This window comes from Cyprinodon variegatus, unplaced genomic scaffold (assembly GCF_000732505.1).
Source record: "Cyprinodon variegatus isolate N-32 unplaced genomic scaffold, C_variegatus-1.0 Scaffold434, whole genome shotgun sequence".
Taxonomy (NCBI): Eukaryota; Metazoa; Chordata; class Actinopteri; order Cyprinodontiformes; family Cyprinodontidae; genus Cyprinodon; species Cyprinodon variegatus.
The window spans coordinates 243,402-267,667 of NW_015150887.1; the positions used below are offsets into that span (position 1 = coordinate 243,402).

General features: G+C 35.7%; 1 protein-coding gene across 1 annotated transcript in view; it reads left to right on the forward strand.

Annotated features, from left to right (window-relative positions):
* LOC107093595 (voltage-dependent calcium channel subunit alpha-2/delta-4-like) overlaps positions 1-24,266 on the forward strand; it is a 58,551-nt gene that overhangs the window by 28,832 nt on the left and 5,453 nt on the right. Inside the window, 15 exon segments of the mRNA XM_015388758.1 lie at positions 112-173; positions 301-368; positions 594-639; positions 4,259-4,356; positions 4,442-4,532; positions 4,763-4,855; positions 5,428-5,726; positions 12,016-12,077; positions 14,606-14,620; positions 14,714-14,758; positions 14,857-14,919; positions 20,079-20,149; positions 20,245-20,320; positions 20,459-20,511; positions 20,681-20,736. Coding sequence (XP_015244244.1) covers positions 112-173; positions 301-368; positions 594-639; positions 4,259-4,356; positions 4,442-4,532; positions 4,763-4,855; positions 5,428-5,726; positions 12,016-12,077; positions 14,606-14,620; positions 14,714-14,758; positions 14,857-14,919; positions 20,079-20,149; positions 20,245-20,320; positions 20,459-20,511; positions 20,681-20,736 — 1,198 coding nt within the window.

Consider the following 24,266-nt stretch of genomic DNA (forward strand, 5'->3'; position numbering starts at 1 on the left):
ATATGGGTGTGTGTGTGTGTATACTGTATCGTATTTCAATACACAAAGGCCAGTTTGATGAACATTGCTGTTGTGAATAATGCTTGACCAGCATATCTCTTTATCCTATAGAAGAGACCATTGTACCTGATCAACAACTATTTCTACACCAACATTGCTGAAACGCCTTTCAGGTATAACATACTTTTTACTTCAACATACTGCCGTCATTTTAACAATGTAGATATGTTGGCTATAAACAGAGACTAACAGTCAGTCACTCTCCAGTAAACATTCCTCTGCTATTTCTGCCCTCTTCAGCTTTGGCATGGTGCTTACCAAGGGCCATGGCAGTCTAATGTTTACAGGAAATGTGTCAGTGGAAGAAGGTAAACATCTAGATTATGTTTCCTAATAAAAAACCTTGTGTTTAGTGTAGAATGTTCTGCACAACTATTTATTTTTTTTTTTTTTACAAAAAAGCAAACATTTTTTCCAACACATTGTGTATGTGTACAAGGTGAATTAGATAAATCAGATAAAACTGCATCTTTAACACCAGAATGTTTTGCTGTAATTTGTTTTTTAGTGATTGTTTTTACCTTCTAATACAGGACTGCATGATCTGACCTCCCCTGACCTGAGCATTGCCTCTGAGTGGTAGGTTAATAACTTTAACATTCAGAATAAATCTGTAATGGAGTGAATTAGATTGAAGTAGATTTATTGCATTTCCAATTTTCTTTTTCAAATATAGAGCAATATAATCTATATCTATGTTTGTACATGCTCATTATAGAATGACTTTATTCAGTTTTGTGTTATTGAAATTACTAGTGTAAATTCATTATTTTCTTTAATGGAAGGGTATGGAAACATTCAGACACAACTGTATATTTAAAAAATCCATATCCTAAGAAAAAAAAAGTTTGCACATCTTGATATTTTCTAATGTAAATGTGCCATGTAACCCAAAGAGGTTTGTTCAACATGGGATAGTTTGCTATCAGCCATGCCATCAAAGTATGCAGAAAAAACTAACTCCATGAGCATGCTGGTTATACAAAGCTTTATTTAGAATTGGTGACAATCTGCTGTGGGTATGGGTGAATTGTGTTCCACTTAAATCCTGTGATGTTGTTTAATATTCAATCAAAGAACTTGTTATCTTTCATATGTTTTCCTGTGAACATCCACCAAATGGCTGTGTGTAGGACATCAGATACAGTAAAACAGTGATTAATGCGATCATGGTCAAGCATACATATGGAATAAATTCACAACCACATCCATTCCAAACATACATTTATTTGAAAAAATTAAACTACAATTTAAACATACTTCAGTTAAACATTTTTAGGTAAGCTAGCAAAACTACACAGAAATTAAAAGCTGCTATTTACACATCAGAAAAGACAAATGAAAATAGTTGAAAACTGTTATCAATAATGTTATGCAATGTATCACAGTTCAACATTGCTATTATGTTAGAAAATCAAAGTGTATCTTGAAGATTAAATAAGGTTAAAACAGCTTTAATAATAACTGGAATTTGCTGAAACTAATTCACAATTCAAATCCCAGCTAATTTTCATTATGTGTTGTGAAATCCAGTGTTTAGATAAGCTTAACGTAATCGAATTGAATAATGCTATGCCTTAATGCACAGTCAAACCATTCTGTGGACATTGGGTTTATGATATTTTATGATAAAATGCTAAGCTCTCTGTCAACAAATTTAGTTTTCATAGAATTTTCAAGGCTGGGCCTCGCAGGAATGCATGATATTGTCTTGGTTCTGTTATGTTTTACTTTGCTCCATGTTTTCTAGTTTTATTGGTTTAATCTCTATTTTGTTGTATTTTCTGGATATATTTGAATTCTAAGGTTTTTATTTGTTGCCCTCTGTTGGCCTCTTGTGTTGGTCTCCCTTTCCCTAGCTCCTTCCTTGACTGCTCCCCTCACACCTGCTCCCAATCAGCTCGTTAGCCCTCTCCTTGTTAAGTCTACCACAAATACTCTCCTTGTGCAGTTCCTCTGTGCTGGTTCCCCGTCTTACCCTGTCTTTCCTCGTCTTACTTTGACGTACCTCGTTTTATCCTGGCTCCTCGTGATTGTTTTCCCCAGGTGTCTCCATGGTTCTGGTTTGTTTTATATTTTTCATGTAGGATTTTTGGAATCCTCCCTCTGTTACCTGTGTTTAATTCATTAAATTTTTTAAGAAACTCACCCCTCCCTCCCTGTCTCTGCATTTGGGTCCTCTAACCTCAACCAAACCCTGACAGATATTTAAATGGACTACACATTCTCATCTGCATAATATAAGTATTTTAGCTGTACAACATCATTTTGCAAAGAGTGGAAAAAACATTTTGGACGTTTTATATTTAAACATGGTTACAACTGATAAGGTATTTTTGCCTCTACCCATCGCTCAGGGGCCTCATATGTAACTATGATAAAAATAGCATAGATGATCATAGTTTGGACTGCTATAGCCTCTGTTATGCCACAACACTGTTTTGAAAGAACATGTAAGGGCTTGTTCAGGGATGAGGAATTTTTAGATTATCTTTATCAAACTTTGTATGAATATTTTTCTTTTTAATTTCCATCTTCTTGGTGTGGAATAATGTCTTACATTATGCATAATGTGTTATGCTCTGCAAATTTTACAAACATTGGCAGAGCATTATAAACACAATGCTCCACTTGCGATTACTAATCTGTAGGGCATTTCATTCTTCCTAAGAAAGCAATTCTGAGCATTAGACTGATAAAGAATTGTTAAAATGTTTTGTAATTGTAATATAAGACTCGGTAGGCTACAAAATATCTGCATCCGACCTAAGAATCAACCAGGTCGATAACCTCCAAAATGTTGATTGATGAAGACTTTAACATCTCAGGTTAAAAAGTTGTAAAGTAAACCTGCTGCTTTCGCATAAGTAAGCAAAATCGTGTCTCTGTTTATTCAGACACAATAATAAACCTATTAATACACCCAATAATATTCTCACCCACAGCTCTTTCCATTCAGTTAAATGAGCTGAGGCCCAACTATGGTTGGTTCAGTTAGGTTTCCTGGGTGGGTTTTAAACCACTGTGCAGGTTAGCTGGTGGTATTTTCTTTTTCGAGTCACTTCAAATTTGAAGTAAAACAAAATGAAATAACCACTGTAGCATGTATCACATCACAAGCAAAGTATTGTCTTGCAATTTAGTATGAATATTTTTGCAATAACAGATGAGCTCCATTGTTTGTTTGTTTTTTTGTTTTGTTTTGTTTTTTAATATTAATTAAAAATGTATCCAAACAATTTGGCAACAAAACTGACACCCACCTTTGAGATTCTGGACTTTCTTTTCAGAAGGATATAGTTTTGAAGAATGAGGTAGGCTTTCCTCCATTGTGACATCCAATGGCGCTGGAGTACCACAGGGCTGTGTACTAAGCCTACTCTTAAATTCCCCCATATACACAATTTAAAGTCCAGCTAAATTTCTATATTATAGCAGCCTACAGTTAACAGATGTTGCCCTAATTATTAATCTAATATCAAACAGGATTAGGTAAGCCCATAGAAATGAGACTGAGATAAAAACAACTGTACAAAAATTTATCACTGCTGTCATCCTACAAGTGCTATATTGTTCTTATGCAGGCACAACATAATGTCACAGTGACTATAACTCAAAGGTTTCGCATTGTTAAACACAAAGCCCCCAAATTATACATGTATGCAAAAATAACTCTGATAGGTCCACTAATCTTTATTACAACAGTAATCAACATAATTTATTAAATAATTAAAGGAGATGTATGTCACTCAAGCTAAACTGAAAATGCTATTATGCTAAAGAATACCAAGTGTAGTTCTTTTTTAATTTGTGCTATACATTATCCTTTTTACTTTTGTGACATTGTTATATAGTTTATCTGCCTTATTTAAAGAGCCAATACAAGTTTGTATGGCCTCTGGCACTTTTACACAATTAGATTCTGTAATCTAACCCCCAATTAAAGCATTACCTATGCTTATTAATACAAAACATGATTTTACAATTATTGCACTAAAATCGTTTGTCACAGCTTGATGTCCTGTGCTGTAAGACAAGTCCACACCAACCATAGACTAAACAACACAGCATCCTGATGTGGGATTTTAGAATATCATGCCCTAGTGCCAAAAATGATAAAATTTCTGTTTAACAAATCAGACTTGCAACAGAATCTGGGTTCCTCTATCTAAGAATTGGCAAAATCCTTTATTCACAGGACCTACTGTGAGACAGACATCGACCCTGATCATCGAAAATATACCCAGTATCAAGCAGTCATCCGATACCTGCAGGGGAAGGAGCCTGACCTAGAGTGTAGGTTTTACCTACTCACAAATAATCTTTGTTTTAAGCTTCTGGTACATGTATTTATTTTTTATTCCACCTGTGTTGCATGTAGGTGATGAATTATTGCTCCAGCAGACATTATTTGATGCTGTGGTCACTGCCCCGTTAGAGGCTTACTGGAACACATTAATGCTTAATGACAGGTGAGATCACTGACACATCAACAGAGTGTGTACTCTGCATGTTCACTGTTAAAGAGCTATGTGTTGTTGCATTTGACCTTCACTAATGGAATACAAGTAAATTTCTCGGAGAGCTAGCAAACAAAGAGACCAATTGTAGAGGCAAATAACAAACTAAAGTATGTTGTTTGTAGAAATAATTGTTAGACTGTGCTATGTTTTTCTAATCCATGTTTTCATGTCATATGCAGGCTGGAGCCAGGGGTTGAGACTGCGTTTCTTGGGACTCGTTCAGGCCTAATGAGGTTAATGAGATATGCAGGAACTGAAAACAGAGTGGCAAAGTAAGAACGAGAACACGTACAATAACATCAAGTTATTGTCTGTCCTTCCAGACTCGTACCCACAACTGACTAATTTAAGAAGAAAATGAATCCCATCTACATAACAAGGGGGGCTGGAGATAATCCATCATATGGTTGCATCTATATAAATAAGAATAATCTCTAAGATTCTTTCTTCTTTCAGTAACATTTTATAGATTAACTACACACAGACTGCTTTCAAGCCCATCTTTAATTCTGGAAAATGTACATTTAAAGCTCATAAAAATGTAATGCCGATTTTTTAAAGAAGATTAGAATGAAACATCAGCCCAATACAAATTGAAGGATTAGGGATTTAATCAATATTCTTATTAATACACGGTCTAAGTATTTTTTGAAGATGCTTTTAATCTGATCAACAAACAAATTCCAATTTCCTAAGATGTCCCTGTAGAAGAAAAAAAGGGAAATAAAATATATCTGTAGATTGGGTGAGCTGTATCACAGCTCATTACTGCTCCTTAAGTTGACTTTTTTCAAAATGAATATTTTAAATAAATCTGATCAAAGGTTGAAATTGTCTCTTACAGGAAGTTCCTGACTCCATCAGACAAAGATAACCTGTTTACTATTGATCATTTCCCTCTCTGGTACCGCTTAGCCGTGGAAAACACTCCCGGCAGGTTTTACTACTACCCTGTTAATGACAAAGGTCTGTGCTCATATTTTCTTTATCCAAAAGTATTTGGAGTCTTTATAATTTGAAAAGAATCATTGAGTACATATGACAGTTTATTGAAAATAAATGTTCCCCTAACAGGAGTGAAGTACGTCATAGCAACAACAGCGGTTACGGTATCATCTGGAGAAAGAACGGCAATGGCTGGAGGTCAGTTTCAATGCTGTAGTTTGGTATCTTTTAAAACAGTCGCCCCTTTCCTGGTGTTTGCCTGTTGAATGTTTCATGTGTCGACACCCAAAAGTGGTCCAGGATCATAAGGTTTGAAAAAAATTTAAAACTACATTTAGATATTGTGTCCATGCTCAATTATTTTAAAGGTAGCTCTTTTCCGAGGTTGTTCTGTTTAGAGACATAATTTAAAATTATCAGGATGCCACTGAAATCTCCAGATGATCCTAATGTGTTCTTGTTTACACACAACACATTCCGACACATCTTAATGCAACAACAGTGTATTAACTGGTAGGATTTAAAGGATTTTGTTGATAGTGGATTACAATATAAACCCCCTCTGTCCAGATGGGATAAGTAGAAATGCACCGATACAATCCGATACCTGGGCTGAGTGTATCGGCTGATATCCGATACCAATCCGATTCAACAATCAAATTAACCATATATTAACAATTGAATGAAACATATATCTTGCCATGTGAGTGAGGGCTTTAGCCTTGATATGAACATTATTATTATTATTATAAAAGCTAAGAAATTAAGCCAGATATAAATGTACTTTATTTTTTTTTTTATCAACAAACAAAGAGCAAAAAGAAAGAAATAACAATTCATTGGATTGGCTCTCCGATATCTGATAACAAACCACCAATATCCAATCCAGCTACTTCATCAATATTGGAGCCAATGTCCTATCCAGGTATCGGTGTCCAATTGCCATATTTTTTTAAGGATATTTGAAAAAAGACATCTTAAAAAAATCCTTATTTGGCACGTTTTCTGTACGATTCAAATGAAAAATGAATTATTTATGAAACACGTTAAAAAAGGCAATAATCTGGTAGCAAAAGTTTGCATATTTTTGAACCAGTACCTTGTTTTTGTTTGATTTTAACATTCAATCATCAGGACTTCACATTGAATGTTAATCACAGAGATCCAGTGAAACTGAAATAAGCTTAAGACAATTTAATATGATTGTTTTAAGTCAACCACTGTAACCTCTATTTTTAACCCTTTAAGTTATGTGATATTCACAAGCAATTTACCTCTGAAAATAGAAAACGGGATAAAAAATAGCTCTACAATTTAGATATAAATCCTCACATGTTTTTATTGTCTGTTTATATTTAGAATTATTATTTGAAATGCTCTGATAAAAGATATATATACCTGGATGGATTGTTTTGTAGTTAGGATCTTCTCCTGTACAGGACTGTTAAGATGCAGTTTTTCTGAACAAAATGGCTGTGCTCTGGAAAAAATAAAATTACTCTACATTAATCTACATTAATTAAAGTTTTGTGCTTCTTATCCTCAAACTTATAAGATAAAGAGTTTTCACACAAAAAAATAAATAAATAAGCGTACTTGAAACTGTAGAATTGCAGATCAGTGGCTACAGTGAGGTTTCATATACAGAGCACCTATGCAGTTTAAATATGCCACAGCTTTTCAGACTCATCCAGTCTAAACTGCAAATTCATGATTAGTCCGTAGCCAGATTTTTAGCACGGTGGGTGAACTGTGGTGTTTTTTAGAAGCTGCTGATTCGATAGCCGTGCTCAAAGTCATCGCCTTCTTTAGTTCCCTCCTCTGATTTGATAAGAGAGGAAGCTTGTTGATCATCCTGCTCTGTCTCAGCTCCATACTTGGCTATCAGAGACTGCCCACAGCTCTTCCTCTTTCTATGATACCTTACCATAAATGAGGCATAGACACAGCCATAGGTTGCAGCAACAACCATCATGATGCACACTGTGCCACACACCACTGCTGCTACTATTTGTGTGCCGTGTGCCCTGCGTACACTGACTGACCTATGTCGCTGCCGCACACAGTTATCCATGCTACTGACCCGCCCAAGTGGGCAGAGAGGCTTAGTGGCACGATTCAATGGATCTTCCTTCGTTGAACTCTGACAGTAGCTGAACATCTCAGCTGGGATGCTGCGGATCTCCCTGCCTTTCAGGTTCCTGGGGAAACTGCACTCCATCCGATCTATCTGTCCTTCTGTAAAACAAAATTAGAACCAAACACAATACAGTCTTTTCAAGTGTGTGTATTAAACTAAACATATGTTTTTGAGATATTTTAACAGGCCTGCTTACCCCTGTAAATTAACCACTCCACCCAGTGTTTGAAATCCATCAGTTTGCAGTCACATTCCCAGGGGTTTCCGGCCAGCTGGAGCTTCTGGAGGTTCATTAGGGGGTCAAATGTGGCTCGGTCCAGGGTCACTAGCCGGTTGTAAGCTAAGGACAGCCATGTGAGCTTCTGAAGCCCATCCAATAAGCCCTTGTGCAGTAATAGGAGGCCATTAGAGGACAGATCAAGCCCATGCAGCTGCCACAATCCCTGGAAGACCTCCTTCCATAAACCGACTGTTCCAAGACTTCCATTCAGGTCTTTGCGAGTCACCGTGTTATTAGGGAGATCCTGGCTGGCTTCACCAATTCCAAGGTAGTTGGAAGAGAGATTTAACCATTGCAGGCTGCTAAGGCCTTGAAAAGCTCTGGTTTTCAAGTTGTAAAAATTATTATGGGACAGATCTAGGAACTCCACATTGCTTAGATTTAAAATGTCACCACTTCCAAAGGAGGACAGGTTGTTCTGAGAAAGATTGAGCACAAGTGAGCCCAGACCCAGCTGCTCTTGGATGGGCCTCAAAGAGACAAGGCCTAGAGCGGAGCAGTCAGTTGCATTACTGTAGCATCTGCAGATAGAAGGACAACCGCCAACAGTGCTCAGAAGCCCTAGCAGAACCAGAACTCCTCGGGTGGAGGCTTTATGCACTACATGACATGAAAATGAAAAGAATAGCATTTTTAGAAACACTCCTTAGTACAAAGATATTTACAAGCTCATTGTCTAGAACTGTACAGCCTAAGTGGTTGTATTTTTAAAGGGTAAAGTATTTCTTTTTTTAAACGTACCTAAACTGCCACTGCAATTCCCTTCATTCCCCATGTCTTCAATATCAACCCTTCCAATAAGTGCAAGTTTACATTTGGAAGAATTTTCCTTTGTGCTGACAATCCGTTTCATCGATCGACCTCAAAAAGAGAAAACAGAAGTATTTAAAAAGAGTTATTTTGCTAAAACATTATGGAGATGAAAGATGGGCAGTAGTGGGTTTTAAGTATAGACAATAGTTAAAAAAAAAAAAAAGCAGTTATTTGCGGGACAACAAACATTATTGCATTTAGTCCCCCCGGTCACATAATCCATGGCTTCAAGTGTATAAAATCCAGCATAAAGACTATTTCTAAAAACATCAGTCACAGTATGAGCTCAATATATTTAAGGGTGGTGGTGGAAAAGATGCCACATCTGGAATAATGTCTTCTGTAATTTTCCTAACTAAATAACCCAATGTTAACTGAAGGTAATATTATAGCAAATTAGAATTTTGAGAATATTAGCAAAGTGTGCTTAGGTCACTGTGATCCCGCTTTCTAAAGTACACACCCTCACAGGATTAAATGAATGTATGCCTGTACCTCTGGCATCTGTGTTCATTAAATCCTAGTTTGGACATCTGGTGCTGAAGCATTTTAAGGGCATTACAGCCCCCTCTGCTGGGCCCCCTGAAACCTGCTTACCAGACAAAGGAGGTGCAGTCAACTGGGGAGCAGAAGTCCTGGAGAATTTGTGTTCCTTTTACTTTAATTGGTTTTTAAAGGCTCTCAAATATTTCTATATAACAGTTTGTTGAAGTTGTAAAGGTAACTGCACTGCCTTTAGTCAAGCAGGCAGTGATAATAAGAAAGCAATCACCAAACATGGAAAATCAGAATGAAAATCTTGTATCTTTTTTTTTTTACTTTATAAAGAAGAAACAAAAAATTAAAACCCCAAGTTGACAAAAAGACCAAAAAAGTATATGAAGAATAAACTGAATACATACTTCAATTTAGTTTATACAGTGTTTACAGTGCATACTAAGTCTGCTTAAGGCAATGACATATAGTATGCTGTAAGGACATGCAGCTTACCTTCAGATCAAAAACTGATTTGCATTTGGAGAAAAGTTAAAGACCAATCAAGGTCTTTCAAAATTCTTTTGCGATCACAGCAGCATATTCAATTTTGTATTTTTGACTTTTAGAATAGAATCTTTATAACTGAATTGAAGAAAATTTGATAATATAACAGGGATTTGTATGTCTGACAGAAATATAATGTGATATTTTTTTGATATGTACAATTTGTTATTTCAATTCAATTGGAGAAAAACCTTGAAATATTTTTTTTGATAAGTGATTCAAAGAATACAATTTGTGCACTCATCCTGAAGAATCTTTGGAGTTGCAGTATTTTTTAGCCTTGTTGTATGCAAATTTCACTTATCAGTTTATTTATAAGTATTATAAGTATTTCATAAGTGCATTGATAACAGTTTACAAACAGGTTGCTGCTTAATGTGCACAATAGATGGATTCTAGTTGATTTGTTGTTACCTTTGAATCATTTTAAACATTAATAGAACTTCATGTATTGTATGATTAGAAGTATGGTTATAAATGTTCATGTTCTTACATTTGTGAAAGTGTGATCCTGTCACTATGTCCCTTAACTGCTTGTGCACTCCAAATTTTAGAATTTCTCACTACCACTACACACTTATTTATACATAAGGGTCCCTGGTCACTGAAAAGCAGCCCACTCTAACCAGAGCAACCCCACCGCCATTAGGTAAAAATTATTTTCAAACAAACAGTTTTAGAATAACATAACAAAATAAAAGGTCTGCAGTTTTACCATACTGCAGTACTCAGACTGAGGCAAAGATAAATGTATGCAAATGCATTTACACAGATATACTCACATACACAGTATTATTACTGTGCTTGTCTTTAAATGAATCACCAAAATTAATATCAGGGATATCACAAGGATTACTAGAGAATGTTTATAAATATCTGTTATATGTGTTTTCTGAGGTTCATTTTGCTGCACTGTTATAGACCATTAAAAATGGTAAACGTTTAGCATATCCATGCATATCCTTATTCCTGACACAAAGGTCTTCTGCACAACCTCTTAAGTTTTCCCTCTGCACTCCAAACAAATGAATATGCTTAACTTTAGTAGATAATTAAATTTAAAATAATAGCATTTGTCACAGGGCTGCAACATTTATTAATATCAACGGTGGTTTGGAGCTATATGAATCAGCATTATTTTATTTTTTCTAGTTGGGCAACTATAAATATATTATCCACGCAAACAAAGAAATAACTCACCACATCTCCAAAGAGTCACAGTGCGAGATAAACTTTCCTTTTCATCTGTGCCTTTCCCAGAAGGAGCCGCTCTTAGGAAAAGTGTTTTGGTCTTAAAAAATCTTCGGGGCAATTAGAGAGCATTGCCTCAAAAAAAAAAAGCTTATTCCTTCCCTTGAAGCAGAAATCCAATGCTGAACTTTGATTGCAGTCCGAATCAGCCACCACTAATCATTACCTCATCTTCATGATTATCACTAGCTCACTCAGGTTCCTGGGATAGTTAAGACCTCATACTCTAACATCTGCCCTGTCAGATTATAGAAGAGAGGACTGGAAGAGAAAGCAAAAAAAAAAAAAAAACGGGTCCAGAGAAAGCACACAGTGGTGCTGCAGATGTGTTTGCTCCTGTCTTGGCATAAGAGTGAGGACCATTTTTCTGATCTCACCATAGAAATTTCTATGTCAATTTTGGCTTTATTTCTTAAATTTGCCTCTTTATCATCACAGTAGATCTAAATTCACAGGGTTTTAATTGCCTTGTAATGCCATGCCAATTCAGACCTAAATTTAATGAATATGTTAATAAATTAATGAAGTATTTTGTTAACAAAACAGAGAAAACATTGTAATGACAATACAAGGAAATGTTTACATCATATTTAAAATAAACAGTAAGCTTTCTTATTTATATTATTTTTTAAAAACAGTTACATTTCATTGCGTCTCTCATACGTTGATAATAACACTCGTTCAGTGTTACTTATGCAACCACAAAACAGGCTTAAGTTGGAAGCTTTCTGAGGGCATTTTGTCACTTTTCAAGGAGTCTGTTAATTATCTTGGCTCGCATAAGAGTAATCTTTAGTTTGAACCCTTATGTATGTATTTAAGCAGCATGAAGGTCCATCCTCCTAAACACATTCTAGGTCAGACCCAGGTGATTTTTTACAAGGCCATGTTACCTAACCAGATTCAGTTTTATCCTGCATTTGTTTTTATACTGTGTACATATTTGTGTCTCCTACTTTTAGCAATCGGATTACAGATGTCCCTGGATTGGTTGGAAAACAGGTTTTGGAGCATCGCCAAAGAGGTAATGCATCTACTGACTTTGTGGAGTATTTATTCATTTATTCATTACGAGAAGCCAATGTATAGATCTGTTCTTTTTATTAGAGGCCATATTTTTCCAAAGTGCATCTATATTTCACACCACCTTTGAGCCTGCTTGCTTTGTTTAACATTTTGTTTCATCATCCACAGTCATTTGAAAGGAAAGGAAGATTTTCATTATGTAAATATACACTAAAAAACATATTCTTAAATAATAAGGCTGTTGTACAACGTATAACTATTAATTATGTTACATTTAATGACACAGCAAGTAATCCATCCATTCAGCCATTTTCTGTCACACTTATCGCTGGTGGGGTCGCCAGGGGTGCTGGTGCCTATCACCTGTCAATGGGTGAAAGCGGGGTACACCATGAACAGGTCGCCAGACAGGTTGGCAGTCCATCGCAGGGCAAGACAGAGACAAACAACCATTCACGGACACACTCACACCTAAGGAGAATTTTAGAGAAGCCAATGAACCCATCAGTCATGTTTTTGGACTGCGGGAAGAAGCCGGAGTACCTGGAGAGAACCCACGCATGCACAGGGAGAACATGCAAACTCCATGCAGGGTCGGGAATCAAACCTGGAACCTTTTTCTACAAGGCAGCAGTCTTAGTCTTACTCACTACTGTATTTCACTGTGCAGCCACAGCAATACTATTTGTTAATAAATAACATTTCCAAAATAACTTTTCGGTTTCTGATCCTTTGGCTCAGTGCAAAGCAATCTAAAGACTGTTAATTTCGACATGGTTTTGTGGCAGATAAGTAGATTTTGCTCTACAAGAAAGCCGTTGTGATTAATGGAGCCTAGGTGGAAGTTCAATTGAAGAAACTGATTAATCATTACCTACCATAATAGGCCAATCAGCTTTGAACCACGCTTCCACTGAAGCCAATCAGCATCCAGAGTTTCTCTTAAAAGGTTCTCCAAATAAGCATCTCAGTCTGCTACTGAAGCGTATGCAGTTGTTGCGGTACGTCAGACTTTGACTCAGACTACCCTGATTCAACCCGCCTCCATCCCCTCCTCCACCATCTTAACTAAAGCTTCATCAAGGTTGTCGTTCCTCCTGGTATCTTACTTCATTACCTGTCCCATCTAAACCCGTCCGGCAGAAGGCCGCCATATTGAGCCTGGTTCTGCCAGAGGTTTCTTCCCAAAGGGGAGTTCTTCCTCTCCACTGTCGCTTCATGCTTGCTCATCCTGGACAGGTTCATGCAACCTGTGTTATCCAAGCTGGGGGAAACATCCCTGTTCTGTACTCCTGTTCTTGCCAACCAAAGCAAAGCTCAGTGCCAATGTTTCCCACCAAGGTCTGCGTGCCAAAGACTCAGACACCATCAATTTTATTGTCAATAACATTTGTCTAGTTGTATTTTGTACCCATTAAACAACCAATTTCTGCTCCCTACCTCATACATTTAATCACAAGTCCTTTTCCTGATTTCATCTGTTTTGGAACATTCAAAAGTAATTGGCCAAAGCGATACTGTCAGGTCTAAGCACCTAAAACATCATACATACATACTGGGAAGGAAAAAGGCACATAGACAATTAATTTAGTTTTACTCGAAAGGAGAGTAGGAAGGGACCGCACAGTACAGGTCTCCACCCCACTCTGCTGGTCTTCAGCTTTCTCCTCGCTATTTATTAAAGTCAGGAGATGTCCCTAATTACACAAGCTGAGGTTGTACTAAGGGAAAGGGAACAAAATGGTCTTACTTTGAACCTCAGCACATATGTGAAAATAAAGCATGTGTTTTGTTGTTTTTTTACAATTAAATTTGTTCCAAGAACACATGTTTAGAATAAACATGTGATAGAGGATGTTCAGGCCTCTTTTACAACCTGTCCGTTGCATGACCTTTATCTGGAACAATCTTTAGCAAAAGTTGATAAGCGATGAATCACACATTATACAACATAATAGTTCATTAGTACACAACCTATGAAACACAAACGGAGTATAAATAAAATATTTCTAACAGATACATATTACCTGCCTCCGAAAGTTAACCACAGTAACAAGTGAGATGGCAGAAGATGCTATTAGAAGCCACATGTGGTAGCAGCAGCTATGCATATGTCCTCCTGAACTGCCATGTTTATGTTGGTTCTGCTGGTGGCACAGCAGCTTTTGCTTTCATCACAGGTATATGTCCGACCTTAAACTATTGCAGCGTGATTGGCCAACCCATTTTGGTCACAAATACCAAAAGAACTAAGCTTGTAGATAAGGCTATTTATGATGGACATAAACTGTGGGATGTCTCCTTTCTGGAGTTTTGGATTTCAGCCTCCTGCATTCCTCACATGTAGGTTATAAATTAACATGAAGATGATCAATCAATTGAGTCATATTTGTTCATGCTGCCATCTTAATTTATTAAAATCTATATTTTTTCCATTTTCTCCCTATCTGTACTGTTTCATTTTTGAGTCATAACTGCTATTAACTATTCTTTTCTGTGTATCACTTTCCTGTCTGTTTATTCTAGCCCAGCGACACAGATGTGAGTGAAAAAAATTTATTATTTGTTTTGAATTTATATATTTTTTTCAATTTCAAATATAGTTCCCAGTAACTTATTTTCTTATCCTTTTAGTGCTCAAATGTCGAGGGTGTGTGTCCTCTGAGTTGTGAAAGTAATGTGAGTATATAATTGAAAGTGTTTCTCTTTGCAAAGCTCATCATTTTGGCTTTAAAAACAAATAAGTATATTAATTGATTTTGCTTATTACTTAATAGGACCTGAGTTGTTTCCTAGTCGACAACAATGGTTTCATCCTACTGTCCAAAGAGAGGAATGATGTAAGTTTCTTCAACTATTATGACCTTTTTGAAATCCCAGTCTATCTTTGGGCAATACAAAGGAAGTTGTAAAGTATTTCTATAAAAACCATGGTAGTTAAAGAAAATAACCTACAGCAAAGTAAAAACATCTAATATAACTTTTCTAAGTAAGAGTGAAAAATAAAGGAAAGGTGTGCATCTGTTTTTCTATGTAATGGGATTCATTTTGAAACATAATAAAATAATTATTTGAAGTATGACTCAACTGAATTTAAATCAGTTTATTTATAAAAGGCCAATTCACAACACGTATTCCCAAGGAAATTTACAGCAACAATTCAATGAAATCATGCACACATTTTACTTAGCAGTTTTCTGTCAAAGGAAGCCCTCCTGATTGCACTGAGTCATTGAATGTACTGGAGCCACTCCTCCTTGATGTGTACTGTATGCAGCAAAAGCTGACAATCGTATTGTACTGTCAACTCTGCAGCAATCCCTTCTGCTTAGACAGACTATGGGGTTCAAGAGGAAAAGGACAATACTAAACTAGCCCCATAGGTGGCTCTGTCTAGAAAATAAACAGTTGAACAGATGAGCTCTGAGCTGTTTTTTATATTAAAAGGATAAAATAAAGTACATATAATTAGTCAAAGTAAAAGCTAAGCCCCTAGCCATGTTTATAACAGAAACGGGAACAAACACTGCAAAACAGGCCCAATATTATCTCAGTTGGTTATACAGCTAAACAGAGCTCTAGGCCTGATGTACAGTAGTAACTACAACAAGGAAAAATACAGAACATAGAGTTAGAAGTAGAACTAAAAAATAATGCAAATATATAAGCATCATCAAAACAATTTTCAACCTAGTCTTAACAGTCAACAGGGTGTCTGCATCATAGAATAACATTCCACAGGAAAGAACAGATCTGCTTCTTAGTCTACTTTTAAAAATTCTTGGAACAACCATCAAATAACAAATGCATAGGCTTTTTTTAGTGTCATTCCTGATTGAGATATATCCATTTTTTGGAATATTTCAGGGATGAAAGTAAGAAACTTTAGAAACCCTTTAAATTTGCGATTTAAATGACATACCCTTATTAAAAAAGTATCACAACACAGTTTTACGTTGTTATCGGAGGCCACTATGATGTCATCCAGATGCAGCAAATTAACAAGCAGCTTCTTTTTCAAATACTCTGGTCCAAACACAATACCTTCTGTCTTGTCTGAATTCAAAGCAGAAAGTTCAAAGTCATGCAGGATTTTAGGTCATTGAGAAATTGTAAATATAAGTATTTTAAGACTAAAAATTTAAATAACTTCCATGATGTCTGAATATGCAAAACTGCTGCTGCAGAGTGGAGGGGGGGGGGGGGGGGGTTGACAATGCATATTCTACCAATAATTTACAGTAGAAGTTTAACCTCCCTGATATTCAATGAGAAATCACCAATAATATAAACTCAGTTGTCCAAATCTGTTTTCAAGCAAGTTTATTCCTCTTGCCTACCTGAATTTCTATGTTTTCTTACCAATCACAAGAAACTGACTTTTTTACTTGATTTTAACCGTTTGTCAGACTTGTGTTTCTATGAAAAGGATATTTCCGTGTTATTTGACCCTTTGGATCAATTCATAATCTCATAAAAAAAAAAAAAAACATCTGTATGGCTCATAGGATTTAAGAGCAGATTAGGATTTAACCCACGCGGTATTGCTGCATTAAACTGATTACAGCAGCTGTTGCACCTCCTAGTTTCATCTGACCTTGGTAGAGCATTAAGGGGATGTGCCACTTTGCAGAAACCCTTAAAGTGTAATAGATCCAGGACTAGATTACCCAACTCTGCTTACTAAAAACTCTAAAAATAAAAAAAAAGAGACTAAAGTAAAGTCATAAAGGCATGGGACTACTAAAGACATTCTAAGTGAAAATATCTACATTTGCTTGAGATTATTATCAAGGTCAATGAATTTGCTAATTATGCAAACTCTTGAGCTTACGGAATTCAGGTCCAATCTGCAATTTATACCTTTCTTTTACATATTAGTTAGTCCTGTTACTTTGAAATTTAATGAATATCATCCATAGACTGTTTTATCAGCTAATTTAGCACAATTTAAATTTTCTTAAGTCTTTTAAACTNTAGGTGGGCCATGCCTTCGGCATGTGGCCCCCCTAATAATAATAATACGCGGAATAAATATGTGCAATAGTAATAGGTGGGCCATGCCTTCGGCATGTGGCCCCCCTAATAATAATAATACGCAGAATAAATATGTGCAATAGTAATAGGTGGGCCATGCCTTCGGCATGTGGCCCCCCTAATAATAATAACCTAAATGATCTGATCTGAAAATTCATTGAGAATCTTTTGCAGAAAAGGATTATTTTCTTGTGAAAATATTGCATTCCCTCCGACATTAGGAAGCAAATATGATTTTAAAAGTTTGCTGTGCTCCAGGTTATGCCGTCACTTGTGGAAACATCAAAGGGTTACACCACTGATGTGAGAAGGTGCAGCTTGTACAATGAATAAATGAAGGCTGAGACAAATGTAGTTGGAGGGTGACCCAGCAAAAAATGTATTGTCGATAGTTATGAGTTTGTGCAGCAAAAATATTAAATATTGTGTCTTAAAACTGTTTTTTCTGAAGGGCCACAGTAAAATTATACATAAGGTAGAACATTTTAAACACACATCTTGACAGGATCATTTTCTAAAAACTTTTAAACAGGTATTAGGATGTATGTCTATATAATTTTTTACTGGTCTAATATAATATTCAAATATTTTAAGAAAAAAAGTGTCTTTAAGTGCAAGCAGACAGTTGTCATAATAAATATGAAGATCTATTAGGCATTATTGGTATGAGTATCTATTAACCTATATAACATATTTTAATGAATTTAGTTCATGAAATAAACTTTTGTTTAATATTCAGATATGAGATACACCTGTGTATTTGCTGTATATAATGTATATTTAGAGTAAAGTTTATGTAGTATTTGTAGGTTTATGTACATACTACTATTAAACATTTAAATAGTATAAGGAAATCTAAGTAAAACTTACTCTTTCCCCAAAATGCATGTATTACACAAAAAAGGTTTCATTTTACTTCAGAAACTCTAGTTCTCACTGGAGCTTCAAAATACAAAGCAGAAATTATGACGAACACTCTAATAGACTTAGATTTAGACAGATTTATTTTTGTCATTTTGTATACAAAAATAAATTTAGTTTAAAACAGCTCCAGACAATTTCATTTTTTAAAGTGCAGCCTTGAAAAACAAGAGTTTACTGCACAAAAAGGTCACTTTTTCAGTGTAGTAAGAAGTCTAAACTCTAGAATAATTTATTCACAAAACTGATACAAAATGATCCATGCAGAAAATACAATAGCAATATAGTCACAGAACATAGCAACAAAAAAAGAATTCAGAAACCTGTGAAAACTATTTAAGTAACACAATATCTAAAGATGCTTAAATAGATTCAATAGATATAATTTTTTTTTTTTTGTGAAGTACCATAAAGTAGAAGTATGATGACTCAGGATCACATTTATAAACGGTCTGTAATACCGAGATTGAAACTGGACTTTTTCACCAAATGTGATCCTTAAAAAATTAACTCTGATGTGAGAATGTATGATCTTTGTGTATAATCTGACCCAGAAAGGATATATGAGGGTTTTTTAGTGACATTGTCACTAAAATGTCATTTGGCTCACATTAGCCTCTATCTGTCAGTGAATCCTCAGTCTTCTGACTGATCATGAGCAGTAAGGGAGGCTGAGCAGCATCTTCTGTCGCTCAATAACCATCAACAATGAAGGGTCCCAGTGGTGGCTTCCAGCTTCACTCCTCTTCTCCCTGTACACAAATGGCTGTACCAAGGTGAACCCATGTGGGAAATTCCTGAAGTTTGCAGATAACACAACTGTCATTGGTCTGAACAGTGAAACTTAATGAATCTGAACACAAACACAAGATATGCCAGCATCATGGGGGAGCTCAGAACTACAGGGAGGTAAACCCACAAAAAGTTTTGAAGATGAGGTGGACTTCAGAGGATTGCATTCCACACTGCTTAGCATTACCATCCCTAACAATCCTGTGACGAATGTGGACCAATTCTGGTTCTTAGGAAAGAAATCCTAAGTACAACTTTCCACAAGAACTGCATTTGCATTTTTCTATATATATATCCATTTGCATTTTCTGCATATCCACCCACCCACCCTTCCTTCCAATTCATCTACAAAACATCACAAATGTAATCTGCAATAAGAACAAAAAATGGTGTGTAGAGAGGTTAATTGGCTGGAAACTTATAGACTTATAGGACCTTTTCACAATTACAACCTGCCTTCCTTCTTTAAAAAATTGGTCTACTTGCAGACTTGCACAAACTGTTTTTTTTCTTGTTTTATGGTGTCTTTCTTAGCATGTTTTTTATGCAGTGATTGCTGTTTAGACTGCTGATTACATGAGCAATGTAAAAACTAGGGCTAAAGGATTTAGCCAAAAGATCAAGATTGATTTTTTATTTTCAACAAATATTGTGATTTTTTTTAACTTTCATTTGCACTAGGAACAAAGATTTATGTGTTTCACTACAGGGTTTCATTTTTCTCATCATCAGGAAAACTAACAGAGTCCTTTGTGACAGGACGTCAATGATAATATTGTGTGGAAAAGTGTTTAACTCTACTCGCATGCATGGATCTGCATTCTAGCTGCAACTCTCTCTTCCCTTTTGTGTGGTGGGAAACCTGTTTAAAGCATATTATTGCCACCAAAAGGGCTGGAATGAGAAAGCCAGGGTCTCACACCTGTTAAACGTTATGTGGTCAAAACTGAGGGCGTCTGTGAGTTAAATATTGCTTTTTGTAAAATTCAAATTGCGAGTGCAATTGAGTGCCCTGGTAAGAACCAAAGTCATATTGCTTATTTTGCACACATAAAAGGCCAGTGAATATTTGTATGCTGTCCCATATTTATGCGTCATTGTGAAAGGAATCCTGACAGAAATCAGGACATCTAGATGAACACATCAAAAGCTTCCTTGTTTGTAATGTGATATAAATATTTACATTTGAACAGAACTGTGCCATATGTCTCCTTTGCGGAAGTTTAATACCACACCATGATCTTTGCAGGTAGGGCGTTTCTTTGGTGAAGTGGATGGGTCTGTCATGGCTTCATTGATCAAAATGGGAATGTTTAAAAAGTAGGACTTCCTCAGACACACTTTAGTTGAATTATTCTGTCTTCTCCTGCAACCAAACAGAATATCAATTGTTTATTTGTATTATTTTTTTTCAGAGTGTCTTTGTTTGACTATCAGGCTATGTGCAAAAGCAGCCACCATCATACAAGCAGTGCTCGACCTCTGCTAAGTGTAAGTCTCATCGTTGCCTCTCAGCACCTACTCACTGTAATGCTGCTCAAACGTCACTGAAACATGAAATACATAATTTTTTCATTGTTTGCTTGAAGCATTTTCTTTGAATTCTAGCAAATCTTTTCCTTTCTGTAGCCATTCTACACGATTTTGGCTCTGATGAGATGGCTTTTCTCCAATGCTGTGATGTAAGTAATTAAGAATGGAAGAGCGTATTTTATGGCTAATTATTACAGAAATATTGCTACTAAAGATATGTAGAACTTTTTGGCTCAGAAAGGCAATTATTTCTTCGTTTTTTGTTTCTTTGTGTAACCAAAGTGTTTTTTTAAGGCATATCTTTGCTTTTCCATTTAGGTTTCTGCTCGACTTTAACCTCTGTGGTCTTTGGCATTCGGATTATTTTGTGGATGGTAAGAGGAATATTAGAGGATTTTAAATCTCTCATTATTTTCTTTGAAGCACCTATAAAAAAGGATCAAACTAGAATAAGAATAGAATATTTATATTAGAAAAATATTTATAGATGAAAGTTAAGAGATCAATAATTGTTTGCAGAAAGCATTATGAAAAAGACTGCACTGAAATTCAGAGCTGATGGTTTTTATCTGTAGTGGAGTAGAACCCTATGGCTCGGTCTCTAAACTGCAATATGAAGGGTCCACGCTCTGTATTTCAGATTGCAAATACAGCAGGGGTTTGTATCCTCTTTAGATTTAGTCCCAAATTGGCAATATTTGCTGCATTTCTCCATGATTAAGTTTTAGAGTTTTTACCTAGGAAGGTTAAAAAAAAAAAAAAAAGAGGTAAAAAAGCTCCTGTAAACTTTCCATGGTGGCAAGTTAAATTTGGGTCCTCACCCAGCATTTCTTGTCAAAGTTCTATTTGTTTCTTAAACGTTAGTTATAGCTATGACTCTAGATATCGACAAAATAAAGGAGTAGCTACTTTTTTGCCACCAGTAGACTAGGGTTGCCACCTTTAAAAGTATAGTGGAGGGTGTTCTTTTTTCCGGGTGGATCATCAAAATAAGTGGTCCTCCTAATTGTCAATCATTTTGGTGATATGTTGACGCAAGGCCATCCTATGTGCTCCTCTAATTTTCACTTACCGGTGGTGCGACTGACATAGTGGAAAAATTGTAAATCTACTTTTGGAAAGTAAGCTCTCACACGCGCTTATTAGCTGTTCCATCTTGGGAGCAGGTACAGGACTGTGCATGTGCATTTCTTTTCAAAGTGAAGGGGGCGTGTCTATTCAAATATTTGCAAAAATCCTCCACCATACCTTTAATAAATAACAATAAGGGAAACCCATGGCCTGAATATTGGGCAGACTAAGGCTAAAAATGAAATACAAAGAAGCTGCTAAAAACACTTTTGAAAATTAGTAAATGTTAAAAAAAAAATATTTTGCTTATACTATTTTCTTACTCTTACTTAAGATACTTTACCCTTTGAATGGCCATTTATATTGGCTAATATACAGATTGTTAAATAAATGATGATAAAATCTGCATAAAATTAGAACCACAATAATCACAATATCCCATACCATATCAATTCAAGGATATGGTTGGGGTGTGAAGGACTAATACTGGAGGTTCTGCATTCCAATAGGTCTCTTTTATTTCTGTCCTGCTGACTCCTGAACCATGAACAGCCCGCTGTACACCGCTGTAAACACTCACAGACAGTCAATAAATGTTATAATTTTCCTCCTACTCCTCTCACTGACCCTGTTAAGACAGGGATTAAACCCATCTCTCTCAGATCAGTTTTTTAAAACCTTTTTTTTCTGAGGAAATCATGGAGAATTGGGTGCAATACTGGTGGCAAACAGCAGTGTAGGCGTGGGAAGCCCATTTCAAGATAACTATGACAGTAGCTGATGCAGAGCTGAGGAGGTCCTCCTTAGTTCCACGACAATTTAGTTGGCTCTTATAGTTCTTGCATTTTAATGTGTTAATTTCTGTTAGATTAAGTGTGTGTGACGGAGGTGTGTTGGAAATTTATGAACATACAGGACAAATCACATTCCTTGGTTCATTATGGGAAGCAACATTTAACTGCTGGCATATATATGCTTTTCATAACCTGTACTGTTGTTTTCTTGTCTCTTGCATCCTAAAGTTAATTTTATTTGGTGACACTTTAGAAAAAACATCATTTATAAATGTTAAAGAGACTATTTATCAATGAATAATCTTTGATTATCATTTATAAACTGCATCTAAACTATTTATAAAAAGTAATCATATTGCCCTAAAACTTCACTGTAAACCTTTAATATAAATTTACACTTAAATCTTAAGAGTATTTTACTGTATTGCTGCCATACAGTGTCATACTGTAACCTGCAATGCATTTTGAAAGAAAAATAACACGATTTCGGCAAAAAAAATTTATTTTTTTTTGGTCTACAAGAATACTGTAAATTTTACTTTAAACTGCTAAGCATGATGGGAAGGTGAAAGAAAAGTGCCGGACAACTGGCAACTCCGGGCCATCACTCACATGAAAATGTGATAAGCCAACTTTATGGATATTTGAAGATGCGTGACTTTCTCCACACTGTCCACAGAGTAAGGTAACATAATTTACATTTTTCCTTATTTAGAGAGGGGATTTTTTTCTTAAGATTTTTACACCATTTGTGCTACAACAAATTTGTAAAAAAAAAAAAAAAAAAAAAGTTTTTGTTGCACGCTATAAGCTAAAGTTAGAATGTCTTAGTATTTGGTCTTAGTTTAATGTTTTACCAACAAAAAAAAAAAGTGGTTGGATAAGTAACAGGTGTCGATTTCCATATCAAAAGAACCACAAAAAAGGCAATGTGCTAAACTTGGCTAAAATTAGCAAGTGAGTTTGAGGCTTTTAGGGTCAGGGTTAGGCTGTAATCTAATTACCATAAAAATGTTATCAATACATGTATATTATCTGTACATCATCCTTTTAACACTTGTGGCACATCATCAGATAGTGTGTGTGTGTGTGGGAGAGTGTAATATTCTTAATATATGACTACAGTATTATTATGCTCCATTAACACACTAATTTTGTTGTGATGGATTTGTATATGTTATATTGCATGATTTATAGAATTCATGGACTTCATACTAAAAATGCAATGTGATGTGCCTATTTTATACCATAAATTACAATAGTCTACTGATGGTAGGAAACAGAAAGTGTGAGGCAAAGTGTTGACTTTATCTTTGTTTCCAAAGTTTTAGGCCCCCCTGAAAATGAGAACATCATTGTTGTTCGATGCTGTAGCGCACGTATTTTTTACATTCTGACTGGTCTAACTAGGGAGTACCAATATGGCGGCTGGTGACTTCTCAGCACCTTGTATTACCAACGGCCTATCTGTAATCCAGTGAATAAACAGAGACCAGAGAGTAACAGGGTGGAGGTACATTACTCAATATTCACCTTTCTCTGGTCGTGCTTTCTGCTGTTTCTAACAGCGCTACAGCAACTGGATCACTACATTGTACTGAACATTATTTGATATCATGCATTCATAGATAGATAACCTCAAAGAAAAAAGTATTGCTTCGTCTTTATATTGTTTTGCAGTAGCTACACTGACATCAAATCAGAGAGGGGGCAAGAGAGAAAGAAAAGTGACACAAAGGTCCAGAAGATGCAAACATATATGAATCTGCACGTCTCCATCCTCATCAAGAGGATCAGTGTCTGATCTGTACGCACACACAGACACACAACAGGAAAAAAAAAACGCTCATGCTTATTGATGTCATTTTTGTGTTGCAATATTTTGTTAAATAAAAAAGTTTGAAAAGAAACTGAGTATTTTTTTAACTAGTTTGTTATATTAATGTTTTTATTATTAACATTTCTAATTGTAGTTGTAGTAACTTTAGAAATATTTGTAGTATTACAATAATGAACTGTATAGAATTATTAAAAGTACT